Raw genomic sequence first — 24067 nt, 5'->3', positions numbered from 1 at the left:
TTTGATCTATACATTGGGATACATTTTGATCTATACCTTGGGATACATTTTGATCTATACATTGGGATACATTTTGATCTATACCTTGGGATACATTTTGATCTATACCTTGGGATACATTTTGATCTATACCTTGGGATACATTTTGATCTATACCTTGGGATACATTTTTGATCTTGTACTACACAATTAGCAGAACCTGTAATATTGTACAGCACTACGGAATTTGATGACGCTACATAAAACAATAATAATAAATAATAATAATAATAATAATAATATAAAAAATTGACACTGTAGGAATATGGATAGAGGCTTGAATTGAATTGCCCCAGTTTGATGGATCATTCAGCTGTCCGCTAGAGACATGTTAAAGTTCTACCCCATTTAGATAAAGCATTAACTGCACATCCCTGGCAAATTAACCCTTAGATGTGTGATTTTACAGTTGGAGTCTCAAACTCTTAAGGAGTTTTTTTTTCCCCGTTTATACGGCAACAACCGATCACTGCCTGCTACATATGTGGAACAGGACCTTTAAGAACTTCCCCAGATCCTATTATGTTGCTTGCATCGGACACACAAAACATTTTAGAGCGTATTTACCTTGTGGACACTTTTCGGATTCTCCAACCATGCGTAATACATTTCTTCCACGTAACTGGAATTGGTGCCACTTAAGAACGGCTCTTTGCCTCCCGAAGAATGAACGCAACATCTTGAGAGTACGGTCCTCGGGGCAGTTGTCTGCTTCACCAGAAGACCAACGCCGTAGGGTTTTAATTTGGATGTGAGTGACCTGAGGCGACTCATTTTGTTTTCATTGAGAACCTTCTTTGCGACCTGTGAGCATACAATAAAATAAAAAAACAACATCAGTGTATACCGGCTACTCTCGTGTTACACCAAATCTTCCGGTCCAACCTACGGGTCATAGAGAGGATAATATTCAACTTTAGTGAATCATTTAGGAAACCCGGTAAGGCCAAAGTCTATGAAACATAACTAGTTCAGTTGACTTTATGAGCAAATACATGAATGTTATAAGCGAGGTGCACCTAGTGGTGAATTTATGGAGGTTGCTGCCCTAGGCCTGAAAACCTTAACCTTAAGTTCTGAGCATGGAGACATGACTTCATAAGGGGTACTCCTGGGAGCCAACTGTCTGGTAGGGCAAACTTCCTTAGAAACGCGGTAAAGAGTCTACACCAACCAAGACCATGAAGTAGTGGAAACCAGGTCCTCAGTTTTGCTCTTCTGGAGCTGCACTGCCCTTGGCCGGGGTATGTGGCCCCTTCCCTCCCAGGCCAAAGCCTAAGGATCTTCTAGGTTCCCCTGAAGAGAAGACCCACTGAAGTTTTCAGAGGGGGGTAGTGGCTGAAAGGCACGGACCATCCCTTCAACCACTTCTGGAACCTGGCTCCAGTTTTAGTGAGCCATCCGACAAAATGGACTAATGCAAAAAGTGTCATCACAGCCCAAGCCCATGGCTGGTCTTTTACAAATTCCCCACCACCACAAGCCATAGACTAGGGCACTTTAAATGTGAGGATTCAAACAAAAAAGGAAGAGTCCAGGCCGAAGAGTCCAAAAGGTGCGATGGTGGGCTTACCAACCCAACCAGCCAAGCGAGATGGTGCCACCATCCAACCAAGGCCAAAATACGAGGCTGTCCACAACCAACCCCTCATTCCAAAATACCTGTAGGACATGGTTTTTAAATACTAAACGTTCAGGTCACCAAGATGAGTAAATTATACAGAAAACGCGAAGTCGCTTTTTCAAATGATCTACTGAGATTTAATTAAAATGGCTCCTCTTAAAATTGATGTCCACGGCACAACTCAGCCAAAATATCAATTTGCACATTTTGTTTTCATTAAGCCTGCGGCTGGCAAGACCTCGCCGTTCCGGGAAGGTGTAAGTAATGTCATAACTTTAAAAAATATGGAACTAAGAGGCATATTAGTCAAAAAAAGTAAAAAAAAAATAAAATAAAAAGGGCTTCATTACCAAGATGTGCCAAGTCATGGATAAGGCAAGGATATGGGAATTTATTTTAGTTATGACATCATTTAGGAAGTAAATGATTCTCCTCGTAAAATTTGCAATTTCAAGGACGGTCTGCGTTAAATCCAACGCCGAGTGGCGCCTTCCCAAATTAATTTCATCATTGAGAGATTTGCGATGCGGGGGCGAGCCGGTAAAGAGACAAATTCATTTACCCGGCCCCCTCTTTGAATCTTAATGAAAATAATATCGTTCATTGGGATAAAGTTTGAGTTTTATTGTTCCTGGCAGCCGAGTCAATGTCGCCTGGGACACATTGGTAGAAAACGGCCATCGCGTCAACGATCAACTCAATCAATCATGGTGGATCCAGAATAGAGATGACGCCTCATGTTCTTGATACGTTGTCACTGAATGCATTAAGTATCAAGTATCAGAACTGCCGTTGGGGGCCAAGAACAACTTGCGGGACCCCTTTGTCCTTAGTAAGGACCTTAGGAAGTAGGGTTCCACCTCTGCGGGTCTGTGGCCAGAAGAGGGCTGGGCCGTGAAGTCTATCTCAGTGTTCTGCTCTACTCAGACCATGAAAGGTGGAACAGCAAGGAGTGGCGCTGTGGGGGCCCTCGTAGATACGGGGTTCAGACTTAAAGTCCAGCTTTCTGGTGATAGTTGAGACACCAACGCTTTACGGATGTGGTTCCCGAGATGTCCAAGTATGTGGACACCCCTTCTAACTAGTAGGGATTCAGCCATTGTGTCCAAAGCCGTCAGCGACGGGGCCGGTGTTTGATTATGGCCAGGCGATGATGGAGGAACATGGACGTAGAGCATTACTTACATACATTTATAACCTACGACACTCTGTCGAGGGCTGATGAGGATGGTTGCCTCATCTACCTCCCTTTTGGTCTTTTTCCGGCTTTGGTGGCGGGTAGGTTAGGTTTTTATTTCTGCCAGTTCCACCAGCTTCATGATGATATTGTTCTATGGAATGGCCAATGTATAATAAATTATAGGATGCCACCCTTTAAACAAGCTTCTCACATTCGTGGTCTGGTAGGGCTGTCCTGGTCAACCACAGTAAATGTCATTGTGAATTGAAACGTTCAACCACAAAGTAGGAGGCCACACAAGCTCACAGGACAGAAGTGCCAAGCGTTGAACTCCATGGTCGACCAGCCTCCAAGACAAGGCCTGAGACAAGTGGCATAAACGCTCACCACCACTGAACGCTGGAGAAAAGCGTTTTCTAGAGTGAGGAACCACACCTTGCCCAATCACAGTCCAACCAGAACAAGGCCAACTGTAAAGTCTCATGGAGAACATGGTCTGGGGACTTGTTTTCATGGCTAGGTCCAGGCCCCTGAGGGACATCTTAAGGGTACAGAATCCAATGACTGATTATTTCAACTTTGTGGCAACCTTTTCTTCTTTCAGCATGACAATGACCACGTGCAAGCAAGGTCCACACAGAAGGTAAGATCAGTGGGGGTGAACTTGAGTGGCCAGCAGGGAGCCCTCAACTCAACCTCATCTGAACGTCCTCAGGACTGACTGGAATGCTGGCTGCAAGCCAGGCCTAACCGGCCAACTTCAATGCCCAACTTTTATGGTGGAAAGTCTTCCCAGAAGGGCGCATCGTTTTGGAATGAGACGCCCAACCGGCAGGTGTTGGAACGCTAAACGTATTCTCCCTTTATCACATTTAGATGGCAGCGGTGAACCATTCAGAAGAAGCTCTAACCGCCTACTTACTAGACAGAGCACTAAAAATGGGGCCACCACTTATTCAAAGGTTGGACGCTGGGCCACCCACTCACCATACCTGAAGAGCCACCGAGGGGGGCTCGGCTGCAAAACATCACAAGGTGGCCACGTGGGAGCTGCGATGATTATACAGCTCAGAGGACCCCTGAAACAGGCCCATAACCCCCGAAATCAGGACTGTCCAGCAAAATTCAGCATTATTGGAAAGTATTATGATGTTTTAGCGGAGAGGTCGATTCTAGATTATCTGCTTTTTTTTTAACCCAAAAAGCAGCCATAAAAGTAAAAAAAATAATGTATTTAATTGATTTAATGGAAGAACAATCAGAAAAATATTGGCTGAATCAGCAAATTCAAATTGCAAAATCACAAGAAAAACCCAAAAAAATACAAATATATTCAAGATCATTGCAAATCCTTATACCAAATAGATAATTACGAAAATAGCGCTTACGGGGGACCTCCGGTTATTTTTCTTTTTATTACTAGCATTGAATTACAAATAAGATTATAAAAATAGTGTTTTTTGCCTCATTTTTAGCATTAGAATTAGTAAATTGTATGAGTTTCCCGCTGACAATACGCTGACTTCTTATCATACTGCCTTATCTGGGAAACAATAGAATGACTCGGTGTTAACCACCCAGAAAGACTCTAACTAATGAGAGTCTATAGAGGAAGGGACTTCATTAGCATCGCCATAAAGCAGCAGCTAGGTGTGGTGTTGGAGAAAGTCGCCCAAAATATCACATGACTGGTAACAACGGCAGCCTCCAGGTGAGTTTATTGGGACAAAATGAGATAAAATCAGGTTTTTGTCGACTGAAATTACTAAATACAGGGCTGGGGGAGTTATGTTACTGTATACAGCGCGTGGAGGGTTAAATCTGTCCGTTATATGTTATTATATATATATAATATATTCACAAAAGGTCAGGCATGGAATTAAAAAGCTTGAATTTGATAATCGGCACCCAACACCCCAGCATACAGGCATTATATCCTTATGTAACGTGAAGAGAGTTTTACTTTACTGAGAGGGTGGTGGATAGGTGGAACAGTGCCCCGGCAGAAGTGGTAGAGGGTAATATGGCGGGTGAAGGGGATTTAAACATGCATGGGATAGACATACGGCTCCTGAAAGACGAGACCGACAACTGATTAAGGTCTGAGTCTTAACATGCGGACTCGGGGGGCCGAATGGGTTCTGATACCCAAATGGCAATGTCAGGGTGGGCAAACATTCATGTTTCACAATGCACATTGCATTACAGCCACCCGCGCTCATAAATAACATATATAACCTAATAGCCGTATAATCTATTAGCTTATGATGTCACTCACATACCAGATCACTTAACAACCAAGTATTTTGTGGTCTAAACAGGGGATATTGGGTGGGGGGGGTGTTACTTTTTAAGATGATTTAGGGTCAGCAGCAGAAAAAAAAAAAAGAATACAAAATATTGCAATCCACTCAATTCCAGATTTATTTATCATGAAATGTAAGGGTTAATCAGGGCTTTCTGCGCCATAACAGCAAAAATTAAAAAAAAAAACCTGCATGGGAAGCAAAGATGGAGCTTAGGGGAGGGGATCCCGGAATTAACCCTCTCCTAGCCGAACAGCTATGTAAACACCTGCGTGTGGGGGGTCCTGACGAATGTGAGCCCTCGAGCCACCCGTGTGGGGGTCCTTGTTTGGGATGCATTGCATGATGAGATCATTACCTGGAGCCCGGGACTCAATGGAACGCTGGGTTTAGCAGCCTTTGTGACGTCACAAAGCCGAACGCCTTGCGTTTAATTAGAAGGGAGGCGGGGCGGAGACGTGGGGAGGGGCGGGGCTTGGCCGAAGCCGCTGTCTATGGTGCTGAAACACTGCAAGGGGTGCATTACAGGAAGCCTGGCACCCAAGCATACCTGCCAACTGTCCCTTCTCCCACAGCCTTATATCCCTCCTTGCAGTTTGAATGCATTGGTCTGCCTTTAAATGCCTCACTCAATAGGTTAAAAAGTTTTAAAAAAAGACCCAATCAGGCCTGTTATTCCTGCGGTAAAGATTCAAACCTTAATCAGTCATAGATCGTGTCTGCTGGGAGGCCGTTCCACTTATCTACCATCCTCTCATTAAACCCCCCCACCATTTAAATACCCCTTCTATGCAACGAGCCCATTGAGCAGCAGCAGCAGCCGGGGGGCCGGGGGGCTTTATCACCCAAGAGGGCAATCTGCTCTCCCGCCGGGCCACCGCCCCACTGGACCTGCCACCCTAGGCCACAACACCTCACTGATAACATGAATAGACTGAATACTATAAGTGACAGCCCCATTTGTCTCCATCACCGTTCTTAACATCTGTTATATCTCATGAACTATTCACATATGGCGTGTCTCATAACCCACGGGTAATTGCTTGGAGAACGCGGGGTTAATAGTCTGTGAATGGAAGAGAGGCGTCGAAAGGATAGCTGATATCTCTGATAATTACTGGGTAACGAATTACACTCTGGGGTAATTTGCAAGGAGAAGGGGGGCGAGGGAGAGCTGACAGCCCCCCCCCCGGCCTCTTGCCCACTCCCCAGTATCTCATACACACTAGCACTCATACTTACTCTTTCACACTACAGCACTAACTCTCACACCCCTCACACCTGTCACTCATCACACCTAAATCCTTCAAAGCTTACATGAGGAGCGGAGGCCCCTGCAGGCGACCAATAGGCTCACGCCCGCGGCCTATGGATTTCCGCTCCCGTTAACCCCTGTGATGCTGAGTAGATAACGGAAGCGGAGATCTGTAGGTTCGCCGTCAGGAGTTAAACATGGAGCGGAGAGACAGGCCAAGTTCCCCGTCAGGAGTTAAAGGGCCGGGCCGGCGACCAATAGAGTCGCTCGTACAGACTTTTCAAATCCTGGGGCCGCAACCTGGCCGGGAGAGACCACTGGTCGCTTGTACGGACCTTAAACTGTTGAAGAGGGGAGACCAGTGGTCTCTGCAGGCCAAGTTGCAGCGCCAGGATTTTAAATGTCCGTACGAGTGACTCTATTGGTCGCCAGCAGGGGGCTCGTCTGCCATCGACCAATGAAGTACTAGTGTACTTTATTGGTCGATGACAGAGGAGGCCCCCACAGGCGACCAATAGATATAACCCCCAGCGCTGTATACAGTAATATAACCCCCCAGTGCTGTATACAGTAATATGACCCCCAGCACTGCATACAGTAATATAACCCCCAGCACTGTATACAGTAATATAACCCCAGCACTGTATACAGTAATATAACCCCCAGCGCTGTATACAGTAATATAACCCCCCAGCACTGTATACAGTAATATAACCCCCAGTGCTGTATACAGTAATATAACCCCCAGCACTGTATACAGTAATATATCCCCCAGCGCTGTATACAGTAATATAACCCCCCAGCACTGTATACAGTAATATAACCCCCAGCGCTGTATACAGTAATATACCCCCCAGCACTGTATACAGTAATATACCCCCCAGCGCTGTATACAGTAATATAACCCCCAGCACTGTATACAGTAATATAACCCCCAGCGCTGTATACAGTAATATAACCCCCAGCGCTGTATACAGTAATATAACCCCCCAGCGCTGTATACAGTAATATAACCCCCCAGCGCTATATACAGTAATATAACCCCCCAGCGCTGTATACAGTAATATAACCCCCAGCGCTGTATACAGTAATATAACCCCCAGCGCTGTATACAGTAATATAACCCCCAGCGCTGTATACAGTAATATAACCCCCAGCACTGTATACAGTAATATAACCCCCCAGCGCTGTATACAGTAATATAACCCCCAGCTCTGTATACAGTAATATAACCCCCCAGCGCTGTATACAGTAATATGACCCCCAGCACTGTATACAGTAATATAACCCCCAGCGCTGTATACAGTAATATAACCCCCCAGCGCTGTATACAGTAATATATCCCCCAGCGCTGTATACAGTAATATAACCCCCCAGCGCTGTATACAGTAATATAACCCCCAGTGCTGTATACAGTAATATAACCCCCCAGCGCTGTATACAGTAATATAACCCCCCAGCGCTGTATACAGTAATATAACCCCCCAGCACTGTATACAGTAATATAACCCCAGCGCTGTATACAGTAATATAACCCCCAGCACTGCATACAGTAATATAACCCCCAGCGCTGTATACAGTAATATAACCCCAGCACTGTATACAGTAATATAACCCCTAGCGCTGTATACAGTAATATAACCCCCTGTGCTGTATACAGTAATATAACCCCCAGCGCTGTATACAGTAATATAACCCCCCAGCGCTGTATACAGTAATATAACCCCCAGCGCTGTATACAGTAATATAACCCCCAGCGCTGTATACAGTAACATAACCCCCAGCGCTGTATACAGTAATATAACCCCCCAGCGCTGTATACAGTAATAACCCCCAGCGCTGTATACAGTAATATAACCCCAGCACTGTATACAGTAATATAACCCCTAGCGCTGTATACAGTAATATAACCCCCTGTGCTGTATACAGTAATATAACCCCCAGCGCTGTATACAGTAATATAACCCCCCAGCGCTGTATACAGTAATATAACCCCCAGCGCTGTATACAGTAATATAACCCCCAGCGCTGTATACAGTAATATACCCCCCAGTGCTGTATACAGTAATATAACCCCCAGCTCTGTATACAGTAATATACCCCCCAGTGCTGTATACAGTAATATAACCCCCAGCGCTGTATACAGTAATAACCCCCAGCACTGTATACAGTAATATAACCCCCAGCGCTGTATACAGTAATATACCCCCCAGTGCTGTATACAGTAATATAACCCCCAGCTCTGTATACAGTAATAACCCCCAGCACTGTATACAGTAATATAACCCCCAGCGCTGTATACAGTAATATAACCCCCAGCACTGTATACAGTAATATAACCCCCAGCGCTGTATACAGTAATATAACCCCCAGTGCTGTATACAGTAATATAACCCCCAGCGCTGTATACAGTAATATAACCCCCAGCACTGTATACAGTAATATAACCCCCAGCGCTGTATACAGTAATATAACCCCCAGCACTGTATACAGTAATATAACCCCCAGCGCTGTATACAGTAATATAACCCCCCAGCGCTGTATACAGTAACATAACCCCCCGCGCTGTATACAGTAATATACCCCCCAGCGCTGTATACAGTAATATAACCCCCAGCGCTGTATACAGTAATATAACCCCCAGCACTGTATACAGTAATATAACCCCCCAGCGCTGTATACAGTAATATAACCCCCAGCACTGTATACAGTAATATAACCCCCAGCGCTGTATACAGTAATATAACCCCCCAGCGCTGTATACAGTAACATAACCCCCCGCGCTGTATACAGTAATATACCCCCCAGCGCTGTATACAGTAATATAACCCCCAGCGCTGTATACAGTAATATAACCCCCAGCACTGTATACAGTAATATAACCCCCAGCGCTGTATACAGTAATATAACCCCCAGCACTGTATACAGTAATATAACCCCCAGCGCTGTATACAGTAATATTACCCCCCAGCACTGTATACAGTAATATAACCCCCAGCACTGTATACAGTAATATAACCCCCAGCGCTGTATACAGTAATATAACCCCCCAGCACTGTATACAGTAATATAACCCCCAGCGCTGTATACAGTAATATAACCCCCAGCACTGTATACAGTAATATAACCCCCAGCGCTGTATACAGTAATATAACCCCCAGCGCTGTATACAGTAATATAACCCCAGCGCTGTATACAGTAATATAACCCCCAGCACTGTATACAGTAATATAACCCCCAGCGCTGTATACAGTAATATAACCCCCCAGCGCTGTATACAGTAACATAACCCCCCGCGCTGTATACAGTAATATACCCCCCAGCGCTGTATACAGTAATATAACCCCCAGCGCTGTATACAGTAATATAACCCCCAGCACTGTATACAGTAATATAACCCCCAGCGCTGTATACAGTAATATAACCCCCAGCACTGTATACAGTAATATAACCCCCAGCGCTGTATACAGTAATATTACCCCCCAGCACTGTATACAGTAATATAACCCCCAGCACTGTATACAGTAATATAACCCCCAGCGCTGTATACAGTAATATAACCCCCCAGCACTGTATACAGTAATATAACCCCCAGCGCTGTATACAGTAATATAACCCCCAGCACTGTATACAGTAATATAACCCCCAGCGCTGTATACAGTAATATAACCCCCAGCACTGTATACAGTAATATAACCCCCAGCGCTGTATACAGTAATATTACCCCCCAGCACTGTATACAGTAATATAACCCCCAGCACTGTATACAGTAATATAACCCCCAGCGCTGTATACAGTAATATAACCCCCCAGCACTGTATACAGTAATATAACCCCCAGCGCTGTATACAGTAATATAACCCCCAGCACTGTATACAGTAATATAACCCCCAGCGCTGTATACAGTAATATAACCCCCAGCGCTGTATACAGTAATATAACCCCAGCGCTGTATACAGTAATATAACCCCCAGCACTGTATACAGTAATATAACCCCCAGCGCTGTATACAGTAATATAACCCCCCAGCGCTGTATACAGTAACATAACCCCCCGCGCTGTATACAGTAATATACCCCCCAGCGCTGTATACAGTAATATAACCCCCAGCGCTGTATACAGTAATATAACCCCCCAGCGCTGTATACAGTAATATAACCCCCAGCGCTGTATACAGTAATATAACCCCCAGCACTGTATACAGTAATATAACCCCCAGCGCTGTATACAGTAATATTACCCCCCAGCACTGTATACAGTAATATAACCCCCAGCACTGTATACAGTAATATAACCCCCAGCGCTGTATACAGTAATATAACCCCCCAGCACTGTATACAGTAATATAACCCCCAGCGCTGTATACAGTAATATAACCCCCAGCACTGTATACAGTAATATAACCCCCAGCTCTGTATACAGTAATATAACCCCCAGCGCTGTATACAGTAATATAACCCCCAGCACTGTATACAGTAATATACCCCCAGCGCTGTATACAGTAATATAACCCCCAGCGCTGTATACAGTAATATAACCCCCCAGCACTGTATACAGTAATATAACCCCCCAGCACCGTATACAGTAATATAACCCCCCAGCGCCGTATACAGTAATATAACCCCCAGCACTGTATACAGTAATATAACCCCCAGTGCCGTATACAGTAATAACCCCTCTCAGCCAACTTGTGTAGTGCATACATGCACTTGCTACCCGGTAGAGATGGCATGGCCAATTTCAGTATAAGAGGGGTTAATTTGATTGTATAGGCATGTGGTGCCGAAAGGTCTTTTAACACCAATTTGTCTTTTGAAGCTGGGACTCCAACCGGGGCCCTCTGCAGGAAGCAGTCAGGAAAACCATTTCATATCCAGGGTCGTATCCAACGCATCCGCGCCCCGTACTCTGCCGCTCCATAAGACTTTGGCCGCTGCGTCTTCATCAGGCGGCCGCTGGACTTTCAGTGCCCGGGACTCGGGGCCAGAGATGAAATGGTCAACTCAACAAGACCATGAGTGGGGAAAATACTCGACCCTTTCAGCGCCGACATAAAATCACAGTGGGTTAAAATAACAAACGTGGAAAAGCATTCACCAGTCGAGTGAATTTATTTGCGTATTGTGGTATTTTAGAAGGGCTCTTTAGGGGGCTTTATTAACGAAGCCTTTGAAGTCCTTTCTTTGTTTGATTATAATTACTCAAAGCGTGATTATTTGCACTAATCAACATCACGCGGCGATTAAAAGCCGACTTTCTCTCCGAGGGAATCCCCCCTGACCGCGATGTCTGCAACGACTCAGGGGCCTCCGTTGTTTCCTTTTGCCTCATATTTATTTTCCCGCAATTTTAACCCCCCCTCCCCCTCCCCCTACATCAATCAATTCAAAGTATTCTTGGGTTTACAGAAGAAAAAAAAAACTTATTCCGGCAAACATATTACAACGAACCGGAGAATAGAATCTAACGGCAGACCGGCCCCATTCGGCCCCCATCTCGTCTGCCCATTTTTTTTTAAAGACTCAAATCTCAATCAGTCATTGGTGCCATCTTAGATTCAGGAGCCGTATGCCTATACTGTATTACCCTCTACCACCTCTGCTGGGAGACTGTTTCACTTATCTACCGCTGACTCTGTAAAACTTCCTTCATTACATTAGTAGGCGGTCTAAAGGAACCAATTAAAGGGGCAATGCAGCCGCCACAGGCATTTTAATGCATTTACATTATAGTGGCGTCCCCCTTGGGATTCTGCCCCATATGCTATTGCCCCTTTCCCCCCCCACCCCGAGCTAGACGTGTTCAGCTGACCACATCTCCATGCACATGATCAGTCAACTCCAGCAATGGCTCGGCGAACGCTGCAGAGTGCGACGGTCCCATACTAATCAATTAATAATCAATCATAAATACGTCCACCGTTGTCTGTGGACAACCTAGAACCTCTGGGACTAAGCATTCTTCTCATCCTAGTAACCTCTTGATGCTTACTGGTCCCTATCCTTTCCCTCTTGGACTTTTGTTACTTCGTTCTACCTGCCCTGAACTTACGGACTGAAAACATCTCGGACCACCCTCTGTAGCCCCTGCGATTAACTTACATTTTTAAGACATCTATCTCATTCTTCGTGGCTTTTTGTAGGCCTTGATGCCCCTAACATGTATAACATGTCATCTCCAAAATCCCAGTTAATTGATGACAGGGCAGGGCAACTCAACTGGAGCATCGAGTATCCATCAAACACTTCAGAGAGCTGATGGTGGATCAGCGTCAAATCCATTAGGCCATTAAGCTGATTGGAGTTGGTGATCATTTATGGTGACGTGGACCATAAATCTACTCCCACTCTACTCACTCACGTTCTGTTTTTTTGTGCTGTGCAGCTTGATTGAGAAAAAAGATGGAGGGCCAGACCTTGCCCAGTACCAAAAAACCCACTAATAGCCTACTAATTAAGCCAAGTGGACATTGCTTGGAAGAGTCTTCTCAGGCAAGATGGCAGAGGTGGTAGAGGGTAATACAGTGAGTGTATTAAACACGCATGGGACAGGCGTACGGCTCCTGAATCGAGACCAACGACTGAGTCTTTACGGCAGGAGAAACGGGCGGACCGGATTCTTGATACTCAACGAGTAGACGTTCCTACATCCATAAGGACTCTAGAACACGAGTGAAACAAAAGTCCGAGAGAAGACTTTTTGACCTCGAAGCGACGCCGGTCAAGCAATCATAAAAGAAAACGCCATTTTGTGATTATAATAACTCCTGTTTTATGACAGAGATGAAGTCAGGAACCTCTCGTTTTGGCATCTTATTAATTCTATTCTTTTTTTTTTTTGAAGGCCCCTCGGGCAACAGCAGAAGAAACGGCACATAACTCCCCGAGAGTAATTACTTTAGTGCATAAGCAGTTCGCTGATAAACAAAGGCCTGCGTCTCGCTAATGGAATTTGTTTGGTCGGCTTGTTTGCCCTCCGAAAATAGCATGTGGGTTGTATGATTAGACTAATTCATTTAAATGACATTTCACTTACGCCCAATCAATACCCATCACGGTAAGCAGTGCTGATCCACTTCTCCGGCAGATCTGTTGCACATTCGCCCCCCCCCCCAAAAAAAAGAAATAATAAAGCTTCACTCTTTTGGTACTTGGTGAGCTTGCGGGAATAAGGAAAGGGTTAAATGCTAAGTGTTGGCATCGGGCTAATGAAGTCATTCCGGGGCTACCGCATTAAGCTGATTATCCGAGGAGCCGGTATGAGTCATGGGCTTGGAAGGATTTATGACTTCTTTTTGGGAACGGCGCTCATAAATGGTTGACATTCGCGACCTTGTGTGAAGTCACATGCTTTAAAAGAAAAGAATATCAATCATGATCGTTCAAGGGCCTAGGGTCACAGTCGCAGGTGCCATCGGATGACGGGAAGGAGGTGGTTGATCCCTCTCCCCTTGCTGTCACCTTACCAAAGGAGGGGGGGTCTCTTTGGGGGTAGTTGGCACCTGATGGTCCACGACAAAGATTTTTGGCAGGGGTGAGGCAGATGTGCTCCACACTGTACACCAGGGAACGGTGTTATAGGCACACCAGGCAATCGACGGGTGAGCCAGTTGCCGAGAGGGCCCTGCAGTATGGAGGACGTATAACCGACTAACTGGTTCCCTTCCATGAGTCCATGCATCCCACATACTGCAAGACAGCACCAGTGTTGGTCATCAATATGAAACACTTCTACATGTCCCGGACAACATGGCCAATGGGATCACCCCGGGGTGCGAATTCTATATGCTATATTGTAATGTCGCTGTAGGCATGGGTTTTCCATACAAGAGAGTAGAGAAAGTGCCTAGAGCCACTTTTGGAGCAAAATGACCCGGGTCCTCACTTCCTCCTATGGGCCCTGGACGTGGTCTGAGGTGTGGTATGGATGTGGTTTAATTGCACGTAGGGGCAGAGCTAACACCAGTCTTAAGTAGATGAGAAGTGGGTGGGGAGTGGGCGTGGCCAACTGTCCAGAGAAAGAGGAACGTGTTCTGGAGACCCAAAGCAAGAAGAGCTTCATCTGTAGACTCCGTGTTAAACCTGGAAAAGTCCCTTATTAGGAACGTGCAGCAACTTATTGCATATGTGAATGAATAAAACATAGAAAAATGTAAATGTCTGCACTTGGGTCCAGTCTATGTCTGTCAATCAAATATTTTAAACAAGTGATAAAGGTTCCATGTCCACTCATTTGCTATTTAAGAAAGCATGAAAGATTTTTTAGTACCCGACCAACCTGTTTCCTCCAATTTTATTGGGTAGGGGCCTGCCAAATGCCACCGGCTGCAAACCAACACCAATGCGGTGGGTGGGTGATAAACTACCATCTCAGAGTTGGGTTGCTCTGACCCGAGGAGGGCTAGACCCTGCTCCACCGCATCCTTCTCAAAGACGGAGATGGTACACCAACCACAAAAATGGCCGCGCACTGCACCACTCATATCAAGCCATTAGGGATCACCCCAACGGCCCAATTCCAGCCCCCATTATACAGCCCCTTATAAACTATTCATATCTCCTGCAAAGTTTCATTTTTCATTCTTGTGTGGATGCCAAAACGCTTGGGCTGCAATAATAAACAATAATGATGCGAAATACATGTATAAACACAAAATAAAGTATGAAATACGACAATTAAAGCGGGCGTCTCGGGGGGCCCTGATTAAATCTACTCATTCTCTTCCATCTTCTCTAGTCAGGTGGAAATGTGGCTTTATTTATATATATTCATACATATATATATTCAGATATATTCAGTTTATTTCCATGAAAATTGCAGAAATCGCAATAAAATCTGCATGTTTCATTATGGATTGTATCCTCTCATTCATTCACTATTATTTGCATATGACTGTTTTCTTCTGTCTTATGAATGTGTTTGGTTCTAGCGTGTGACTTATGATTGTAATGAGAGGGTGTTCAACATGCATGAAAATGCGTGAGGCTTCCCAATCCCGATGGGTTAAACACGGGCAGGTTTAAATTCTATGGAAAATAAAAAATGTTAGTTTTTAACCCCTTAAGGGCAATGGGCGGTCCCTAAACCCATTGAAAACAATGCATTTTTTGGCATTAAGGGGTTAAAAAAACCAAACAATAATCCCCTCTGGATCACTCACGACCATAGCTGGGATCTTCCCAGGGTAGGCTACCTGGAGCTGCCTTGTCTTCTGGGTGAGTGGTGGGGGGGCAGCCACAGATATCTGGGCTAAGGGTAGGATTGGATGAGAATGAAACATGGCAAATGCCACTTCCCTGCCAGGGTAGGATAGGAAGGTGACCAGAAGACCCAAGTAACCATGCTCGTAATCATCTGATATATCCTATATCTCTCTGCAGCCTCCCGTTTACAGTGGGCCAGCCATGGCTTTTCGCAGGCAGTGGGGATCACGGGTCAGTTGGGCCACCCATCGACGGAGGTCTGTGCTTTTGCAGCACAAATCTTAAATCGCAGCTGCCACATTGCCTCCTCACAATGCAGTGATGCTGTGTGTTGGGATATGATGTCATTTCCTGGCACTCAGCCTCATGACCTCATCAGGATTAAGCTAGGTGACATCATGACACCCACACTGATGATTACAGAGTATATCGGAGCCCCTGGGGCTGGCCGGTTGGGCTGCAGACCTCACCGTCGCACAGAACTCTTCAAAAATGATGTATTAAGGAGATCGTCTACCGAAGGCTTGAAAGCCGGGATCGACAGATCATCAAGGTTATATATATTTTTTTAACAGATTCTCTTAAATACCTTTACAAAATGTTACTGCTGGAAAAGTCTACAGGAAATCAATGTGTTCGGAGGCATTTACTGCAGAAGAAATTACCGTGCCACCTTTTCAAATGAGGTTATGCCTACCGGTGATTAATTGTTAGCGCTGCATCTGTGCTACATCCCAATATTGATTACATTTCTACGTTAGATTAGAGCAATGGAGTTTGGGAAGAGAAAAAACAACTCAAAACCTAATTATGAAGCTTCCTTTGAAGAGAGTTACTATTCTAGATAGAACGTTACGATGCAGGTCCATGCTTTATGAAAGGACCGCGTTTTGTCTTAATATTAGTATTTGGTCTGTAAAATCATAGTTGTTGGAACCCTGAGGGACCAATGGCGGTGGGATGACCAACATAAAGCACACAATATTTACTTCCAATGTTAAAACCTTCCAAATGTTTGGTGTTTCTACATCTATCGTACTCGCTTTGATGTGCTTAGGTCCTCAACCCTCTTCAAATGTAACGTCCTTCAAAAATCCCAAGGCCTCCTCAATAGCCTCCCAATAGATCCCTGTGAACCGGAACCTGGTTGATGCATCTGGGGGACAACTCTGGAGTTTATTCACCAACGTATGGGTTTGATAAGCAAAGTTTCTCCAAGAGGAAATCCCAAGCAGACTCTATATGATGGCCAAAGATGACCCTCATCTTCGTCTTACCCCATCAACTCAAGATTTAGTGGCTGCGTGTCCCTGTGCGTTTTATTGAGAAGACCTGATAATCTTCCTCTGGAGACTAGAGTTCTGATGATCGTTTTATGGTAATGAAGCTCTGACATTTCACTTTAATAAAAAAAAAACCAAAAACAAACAAAAGGTCACAGATGGTATGAGGAGAACATCAGAGAACATCACCTCCTGGACACACACTGAGACAGAAGACAAAGGGACTCTTGATCAGAACCTCATCTTGCTTTTGAAGGCAGCCGGTCTTTAATCCACCATAAAAATGACTTATTTATGTAAAGCGCTACACGCACCGTCCGGGAGCGGAGAGGAGATCAAACGGGGAACAACCACATCACAAACCCAACGCGTTACCGCTCGTTAATAAAACCACTGAATGAGATGAGCTTGAAAATCTCTAACTGGCCTCCAGAATAAAATGGAACTCCTCACCAACAATGCCCTCAAAAATCACAACACTTCTCGTCTCCGTTCTTACCCCAAAAATACTCCTACTGCCCCCCCCCGCTCACCGCAACTTGCATCTCTCTTCAACCGTTACTACTTCTTCCCACTCGCATATTCAAGATTTAACCCGTGCCGTACCTTTTCAGAATTCTCTACCTTGTTCTGGCAGACTTTCTCCTACTTATTGAAACTCTCTAAAACCCCACAACCTCCAATAATCCATCGTCCCCCGGTCCCCGAGACCGGGCTACATAACCTTGATATGTGTTATGCGACTACTAACCCTGTTTTTGGAGGAGGTTAATGGTTAATCTAGTGGCTAGACAGGAGTCTGCCATGATATTGGATAGCACGTGTAAAATATAGACGTTATGTTACAAAGGAGATCAGAGGCATATTCGGAGTTAACGAAATAAAAAATGAATGCATTCTTATTATTTCCACGAGCAGATATTTTCGTTTAATACGGCATCCTATGTAGTTAAGCACACAGCTGTGAAAACCCAAAACTGAATTTGACAGAAATAAAAAAAAAAAATAAATAAATAAATAAATAAAATGTCAAGGAAATAAACAATATTTATTGTCAGAAAAAAAAATGGCAAATTGATTGCCGTAACCATCATCATTCCATAAAACAGTAATTGCTACAAATGTTTATAGATATACAGAGTTTAGCATAGTGCAGGTATTTCAACCCTGTAAACAATCTAATAAAATAATTATCTGCAACAGATTAGAAAAAAAAAAATGGGAAAATTTTTGGGAATGGAAAAAAATATTTCAATTCAAACATGAATTCATAAAAAAAAAAAAAAATAAAAAAAATTACAGAAGCACATTCTATTAAAAAAATAATAATAATAAAAAAAAAAAACTGTTAATTGATATGAGTATTGTGGTGGACAGGAGGAAAAAAATGTCTTCTCTCAACACCAGTGCAGGGATCCTTTAGAGAATTTTTTTTTAAAATTTTTTTTTTAGAATTTTAAGGCTTCGTATATAAAGTCGTAGAGTTTAACATCCGGCCGCGGAGAAGAACAGTTCTTGCATACGTCAGAGAAATAGCACATCAGCAACTGGAAAATATCACCTAAAAAAAGAAAAAAATTTAAAACAAATTAGAAAAAATAAATAAAATAAATACAATCCTTAAAAAAAAAAAAAAAAATAATAAAAAAAAAAACTATGAAAAAATTTAAAAAAATACAAGATTAAAAAAAAATAAAAAAAACCCACACTTTAAAGAAAAGAAAAAATAATAAAAAATGCTTTCAGGAGCGGAGTAGTAGGGGACAGGAATATGGAGATTTATGGAAATTAAGGGGCAGAGCCGACCTTATGCCCCATCCAATAATACCCTGCTGCATTCTGGGTAAGCAAGCAATGCCAACACAGCTCTGATGAGTAAGACTAGCCTAAAACTAGGTTATTGTACCGGCAGACTTATGAAGAAACCTGAATTCAAGGCTTGCCTATAAAAAGCGGCAGTAAAAGAACGTACGGTCAGTCTGACGGCGGACGCCAGGTGATTGCCGTAACCGTAATACAAGAACGCGGAAGGGATATTCTCACCGACTGTTTTGTCCTGTTGCGTCAGGAAAGCGTGCATGTTGTAGATGTCCCGCATCAGGTCCCGGTCTCCGAAGGTGTAGTACACCAGGTCTCGTCCGGCTTCGGCCGCCGCCAGGAGCTGTATTAAGGCTGCAGAGGGACACGCGGTGTTAACAGCACATAGTTCTGCTATCCCTATGGGGTCCTGCGCATAGGGGAATCACTGAAATCATCCTTTTATAATGAAACGTTCAAACCCCCCCCAAATACTCACTTTACGTGATACACCCCTTGTTTTAGCTTCTAAGACTTAAAATGATCAAAAAAGGAGGAGGCACAAAAAAAAGAACTGTATTCAATCTGAAATCCTAGTATGAAAAAATAGATATCGCTCTATTGGCCTGAGGGAAGTCTGATTACATCTGAAGAAGAGACCTCGGAGGTCTCTAAAGCCTAGGTAACTTTACATCTTTTTCTATTCTGGCCAAATAAAAAGCAAAATCCACCTCCAAACGGGCACAAAACAGGTACCAACTACCATTAATATAAACCGTATTCAGAAATCTATTTCTAATGCATTCATGTGAGAGAGAGGTCACTTCTGGAGACGTAAACCATTTTTTTTTCCTGTTCTCATCAGAATCTTATATTTTGAGCCACATTTCCCGTTTTAATCTGGCTACGGCTGCCGACGGATGGCTTGTCGAACAGCGGGGTTTTTATCCCCTGAAGGGCGAATCAGTCAACGCGTTCCTTTCCTTCAAGCGACGTGATTTACGACCCCGCTCGGAAGGACGTCGCTTTGCAGGGAGGCACGCGTGTGCCCGCATCAGACATGTAGATTTACAATCAGCAAAGCTCGGTTATTTCCCTACGTGACGAATAAATCCGGGAAAATCCATTTAACGAGACTGATCCTGTTGCAACCTGACCTCTCCGGGTGCTCCTCAACCCCACATACTGATGGCTACCCAGCCATTGGACACCTCTTCTTCTTCTTAAGGGTTTTATTTTTTTTATAAAAGTTCCACTCCGGCCCCATTTTCATGTCAAACGAATATCTGAGTCCATGCTGTATGGACTCAGGTGTGCTTCTCGCTGCATGCAAACAGGTGCCGGTGTTCCTTAGCCTTTCTAGCTCTTCCATCTCGTTTAGCTCCTCCTCCAGCGAAAGCTGGGAGCATACTGGGGTATGCTTCTTGCACACGCTCAGTAGGGCTCCCATTCAAGCAGCCAATCTCATGTTGGGTATCAGAACACTTCTATTTTGAGAGCATGTATGCGATTGGTCGCCGCTTCAACGGCGATGTGAATTATCTATAAAGGCTGAGTTTCCACACAGCAAACATCGACTTAATTTAGATTTTTCTTCTTATTTTTATTCATCTTATAAATACCTATTTGCGGTTTCTTTAATTAACACAGTAATTACCTATATGCGGATTACGCGGTTAATCACATAACCAAAGGCTACAATTAAGAGCCAACAGATTTTTTTTTTTAAGCAGAGAAATAATAATAAAAAAAAGGATTATAAATTATCTTAATTACACCGATCACCCACAAGATTAATACGTAATGATCGTAAACAGCGTTTAAATGAAACTATTAACCAAGCTATTTCGTTGGCAGCTTTCATTTATCTGCCAATTATAAATGACTTATTTGGCATGAACGTATACGCCTTACGACCCGTTCATCTCCGGGGTTTGTTTAGATGACATCAATAATAATAATCCACGCGCGACGAGCTAAGCAGACAAAGATTAGAAAGAGAAGAGGTGGTTTGAGTCGCGTCAGACCTCATCTAGAGTATTGGGGGCAATTCTGGAGACCCCCACCTATATGATATGAAATCAGAGGCTATTTTGGAGTCAAGAAGGAGCCTTCTGGATCAACAGCGAGGTTGTGTCTTTTTTCATGTTGTGTTGCTATTGTATAAACAGCAGAAGACATTTCGGCCTACCTTTTAGTCTGGGATCACCTCCGAACGCACCGCATCCCCAGTTGCCTGTAGCCACCGCAGACAGGTTTGCAGGGGGAATATCAGCTCTGAAAAACCCGCAGTAGGCCTGGATTAAAAAAGAAAAAACATACAATACAACTATAGACGGGTACTGCAGGGGAAAATACAAAAGGTATCCATATCTACAAAAAGAAATGATACAAAATAAAACAATAAACAAGAAAGAAGATACAGAGCCACAGGCGGGGAGCACAGCCAGTCTGTATGGTCTTTCTGAAACGTCTCCCTACCGTGACTAGCTTCCCGGATCTGTCATGGGCCCCCGCACTGGCCCTTGTGGCCGGCTACCTGGGACTGTGATCCCGCAGCCCACCTTCGACTTCTACAAAGGGGCCGAGCCACGACGAGCACAAGTGGCACAGCCTCTCTCCCATTCCTCCAATAGGAGAGGGAGTGCACGCAAGCTCCACCCTTTTGCGGTAGTACATGGCTAACAGAGCCGATAGCGGGGAGAAGCAGACGAAGAAAGAAGACAGAAGGCCAAGAAGAGGCAAGAGAAGAAGTGGTTGGTGGAGAAGGTGGGGAGACATTGCCAGAGAGAGTGCGAGAGTGTGAAAGAGCGTGGCCTATAATTAAGAGATTAGTTCCAGTAGATGCTCAGTTTTCTACTGTCTGAAGCAAATGATTTTACTTCAGCATTCGGCTGTGACATGTATAACGGATGTCGGTACCCCGAATGGGTCCGTCCCCTAAAGTCGGCTTCCTTCGCTACCCCGACTGCTGGACTTCTAGCTGAGTATCAGCCGCTATCGCTTTCCCCTGGAGAAACAGCAGCCGAGACTAGATGCTAGAGAGGAAAAGGGGTAAGTTATATACACTAGACACGGGAAACCACGCATAGTTCTCCATCAGGTCCTCCTTTGCACACGGCTCAGTTTTTGCACTTGGCCTGTAGGGGGCCGCTATTTTAGTCCGTGGAGAGGTTAGTAAACATGGGGGGGGGTCCCTGATTTCTGGCTGAAGTCTGCTAGACATCAGATCCCGGTGCAAGTACCGGCCAAGGAGGTCTCTGTCCTGTAAGTCCTCACCTGATGGAGTGTAACACCCCACACATAAACCCCCCCAAAATGCAAGTACAAGCCACGGCATACCCCTGTGGCCAGAGACGTATCTTGGCGTAAGCCAACACATCCAAGGGGTGGCACCGTTCCCGGGGCAAAACTGAGGTGCAGAGCACCCCCTTGGGTGATCAGACCTCCCGCTGAGGTCCTGCTCTAAAGATCTCTGATCTCCTCAACCAGCGCAGCCCCCATAGACTGAATTAGAAGGCACGGTGCGACCCCTCCAGCGAGGATGGTGGCTGTGGAAGGGGCAACTGGGGAAGCTGCCCTGGGTAAATACACAGCAGCGCTCGACCCGGCCGGTGAATCAGACCTCCTGAAATGTGGAAAGTCCGGATGAAAAGAACTTCATCGCACAAACGTGTAATGACACCACTCCCCAACGCCGTCATCAATAAAAACGGGACCATTATTCACGCAGAAAGGAACAAAACGAACGGGCCGGGAGCCTTGTTAACTCCGTCGCGAGACAAGCAATCCGTTTCCCAACCAATCGGGATAAAAGTGCAGACGTCACCTGGAAGCGAGATGAGCGACGGGCGAGCCGGAGCCCATTCAACGCGCATTGCTGCTCGGGAAACCTGCGCTGTCAATTAAGCCGTCACAGAGCTTCTTAAAATAAATGCGCTCCCCGCGAAGCTCTCCCCTCCGACTCGGTGCTTTCTTTTCCTCCTTCCTAGGATTGATCTACGCAAAGTCAGCGCAGGAACGAGGGATCTCAAAACAAAATCCGTCTTGGCCGAGACGGTCGCCGGAGAGGGGATTTGTAAAGCCCCGCCGACAGATTGGAGAGCTTTCCATAATTCACTGGGGATCATTTATTAGCGGGAAGGAATAACAGAACACGGCTAGAATCTTAACTATCAGTGAGATTAAAGGGGGGCCGCAATGCTAATGAAAAAGCCCCCCGGGACACCACTTTATTATACACAACCTTCCAGCAGAAGTGGTTAACTTATCATTAAATGATTCTTATGTTATTAAATACGACAAATTCAGATTCCAAACATATCCGCGTCCCGTCGGAAGGAGACCATAACGAGTAAGAGCGTCTCACGTGCCTTGTTCAGCTCTCTCGTTATCTTCTCGGGGGCAAACTGCTCAAGGTGGCTTCGGAAGTGGAGAGCGTCAATCGCAACGATTTCCGTGGAGCGTCGCTCCCACTCGTCTCTGCGTTCGTTAGACGGAGAAGAAACTTGTTTAAGACGTTATTATGCATTTACTAATTAAAAAATAAATAAATAAATGAAATGAGTTATCGGACGGAGAAGCTGCAGCGATCTAACGCTTCGATCTACTGGGCTGCTTCAAGAGGCCGACCAGCGGAACCCAGGTGGGGGGGGCGACACTAATGCCCTCTTTAAAACATGCCTGCGCTGGCCTGCCTTTCTCCCCCTCAATGACACATTTACTATGTATCTTCTTTTAAATACACATCGATAGAAGGGTAGAAAAGTATTCTCTTTCTCTCTCACTGGCTCCCTACCTTCCCAGCATCCACTTCCTATCCTTGTCTCCTTTCCTCAGCTCCTCTCTTGCCTCTTCTTGTTAAATGGTCTTTGTTCGTTTCACTCGGTATCAGCTCCGTGAACCAGGCCCCCCAGGGGCGCACCCTCTCCCCCAACTGGAAGAAAGGGGGGAAAGGCTGTCCACGTGGGCCACTCCTTGGCTCTGCCCTTTTGTGGAAGTTCTCTGAGAAGATGGAATATTGCATCTTCTTCTCCACGAAGGCGAGGCCATGGGGATCCTCTCCCACATTCCTCCAATCAGGGCAGAGGGTGTGCGCCGAGGCTCCTCCCTTGCGCTGAAGTACCTGGCTAACGGAGCCGATAACGGAACGAAGAAAGAAGGCAGAAGAGGCAAGAGGAGACGCAGAGCTGGAGAAAAGGAGAAAAGGACACGGAGGCGGTCAACGGAGAAGGCAGGGAGACAAAGAGAAGATCTAAAACCCGATTATAGGCCGAACCCTCAATTTATATCGTATAGGCTTATGGGCTCTGCTGTCAAATAGCGGACATCTATATTTTGTGATGTACTGGCACAGATTCTTCTGTGTTCGCTATTAAAA

At 45.0% G+C, this 24067-nt stretch overlaps 2 protein-coding genes across 3 annotated transcripts in view; both read right to left on the bottom strand.

Moving 5' to 3' along the window:
- OGDHL (oxoglutarate dehydrogenase L) overlaps nucleotides 1–840 on the bottom strand; it is a 32076-nt gene extending 31236 nt beyond the window's left edge. For both annotated transcript variants that reach the window (XM_053451240.1, XM_053451239.1), the window contains exon 1: nucleotides 607–840. In XM_053451240.1, the coding sequence (XP_053307215.1) occupies nucleotides 607–813 (207 nt within the window). In that variant the 5' untranslated portion in view covers nucleotides 814–840. The remainder of the gene's footprint in view (nucleotides 1–606) is intronic.
- A 17483-nt stretch (nucleotides 841–18323) lies between these two features.
- Nucleotides 18324–24067, bottom strand: part of PARG (poly(ADP-ribose) glycohydrolase) — a 44131-nt gene continuing 38387 nt past the window's right edge. Inside the window, exons 17-20 of the mRNA XM_053451132.1 lie at nucleotides 23061–23169; nucleotides 20879–20984; nucleotides 18934–19062; nucleotides 18324–18451 (exon numbers count right to left, since the gene is read on the bottom strand). Of these exons, the coding sequence (XP_053307107.1) occupies nucleotides 18339–18451; nucleotides 18934–19062; nucleotides 20879–20984; nucleotides 23061–23169 (457 nt within the window). The 3' untranslated portion in view covers nucleotides 18324–18338. The remainder of the gene's footprint in view (nucleotides 18452–18933; nucleotides 19063–20878; nucleotides 20985–23060; nucleotides 23170–24067) is intronic.

Source organism: Spea bombifrons, chromosome 11 (genome assembly GCF_027358695.1).
Source record: "Spea bombifrons isolate aSpeBom1 chromosome 11, aSpeBom1.2.pri, whole genome shotgun sequence".
NCBI lineage: Eukaryota > Metazoa > Chordata > Amphibia > Anura > Pelobatidae > Spea > Spea bombifrons.
This window is presented reverse-complemented; position numbering and strand designations above follow the sequence as displayed.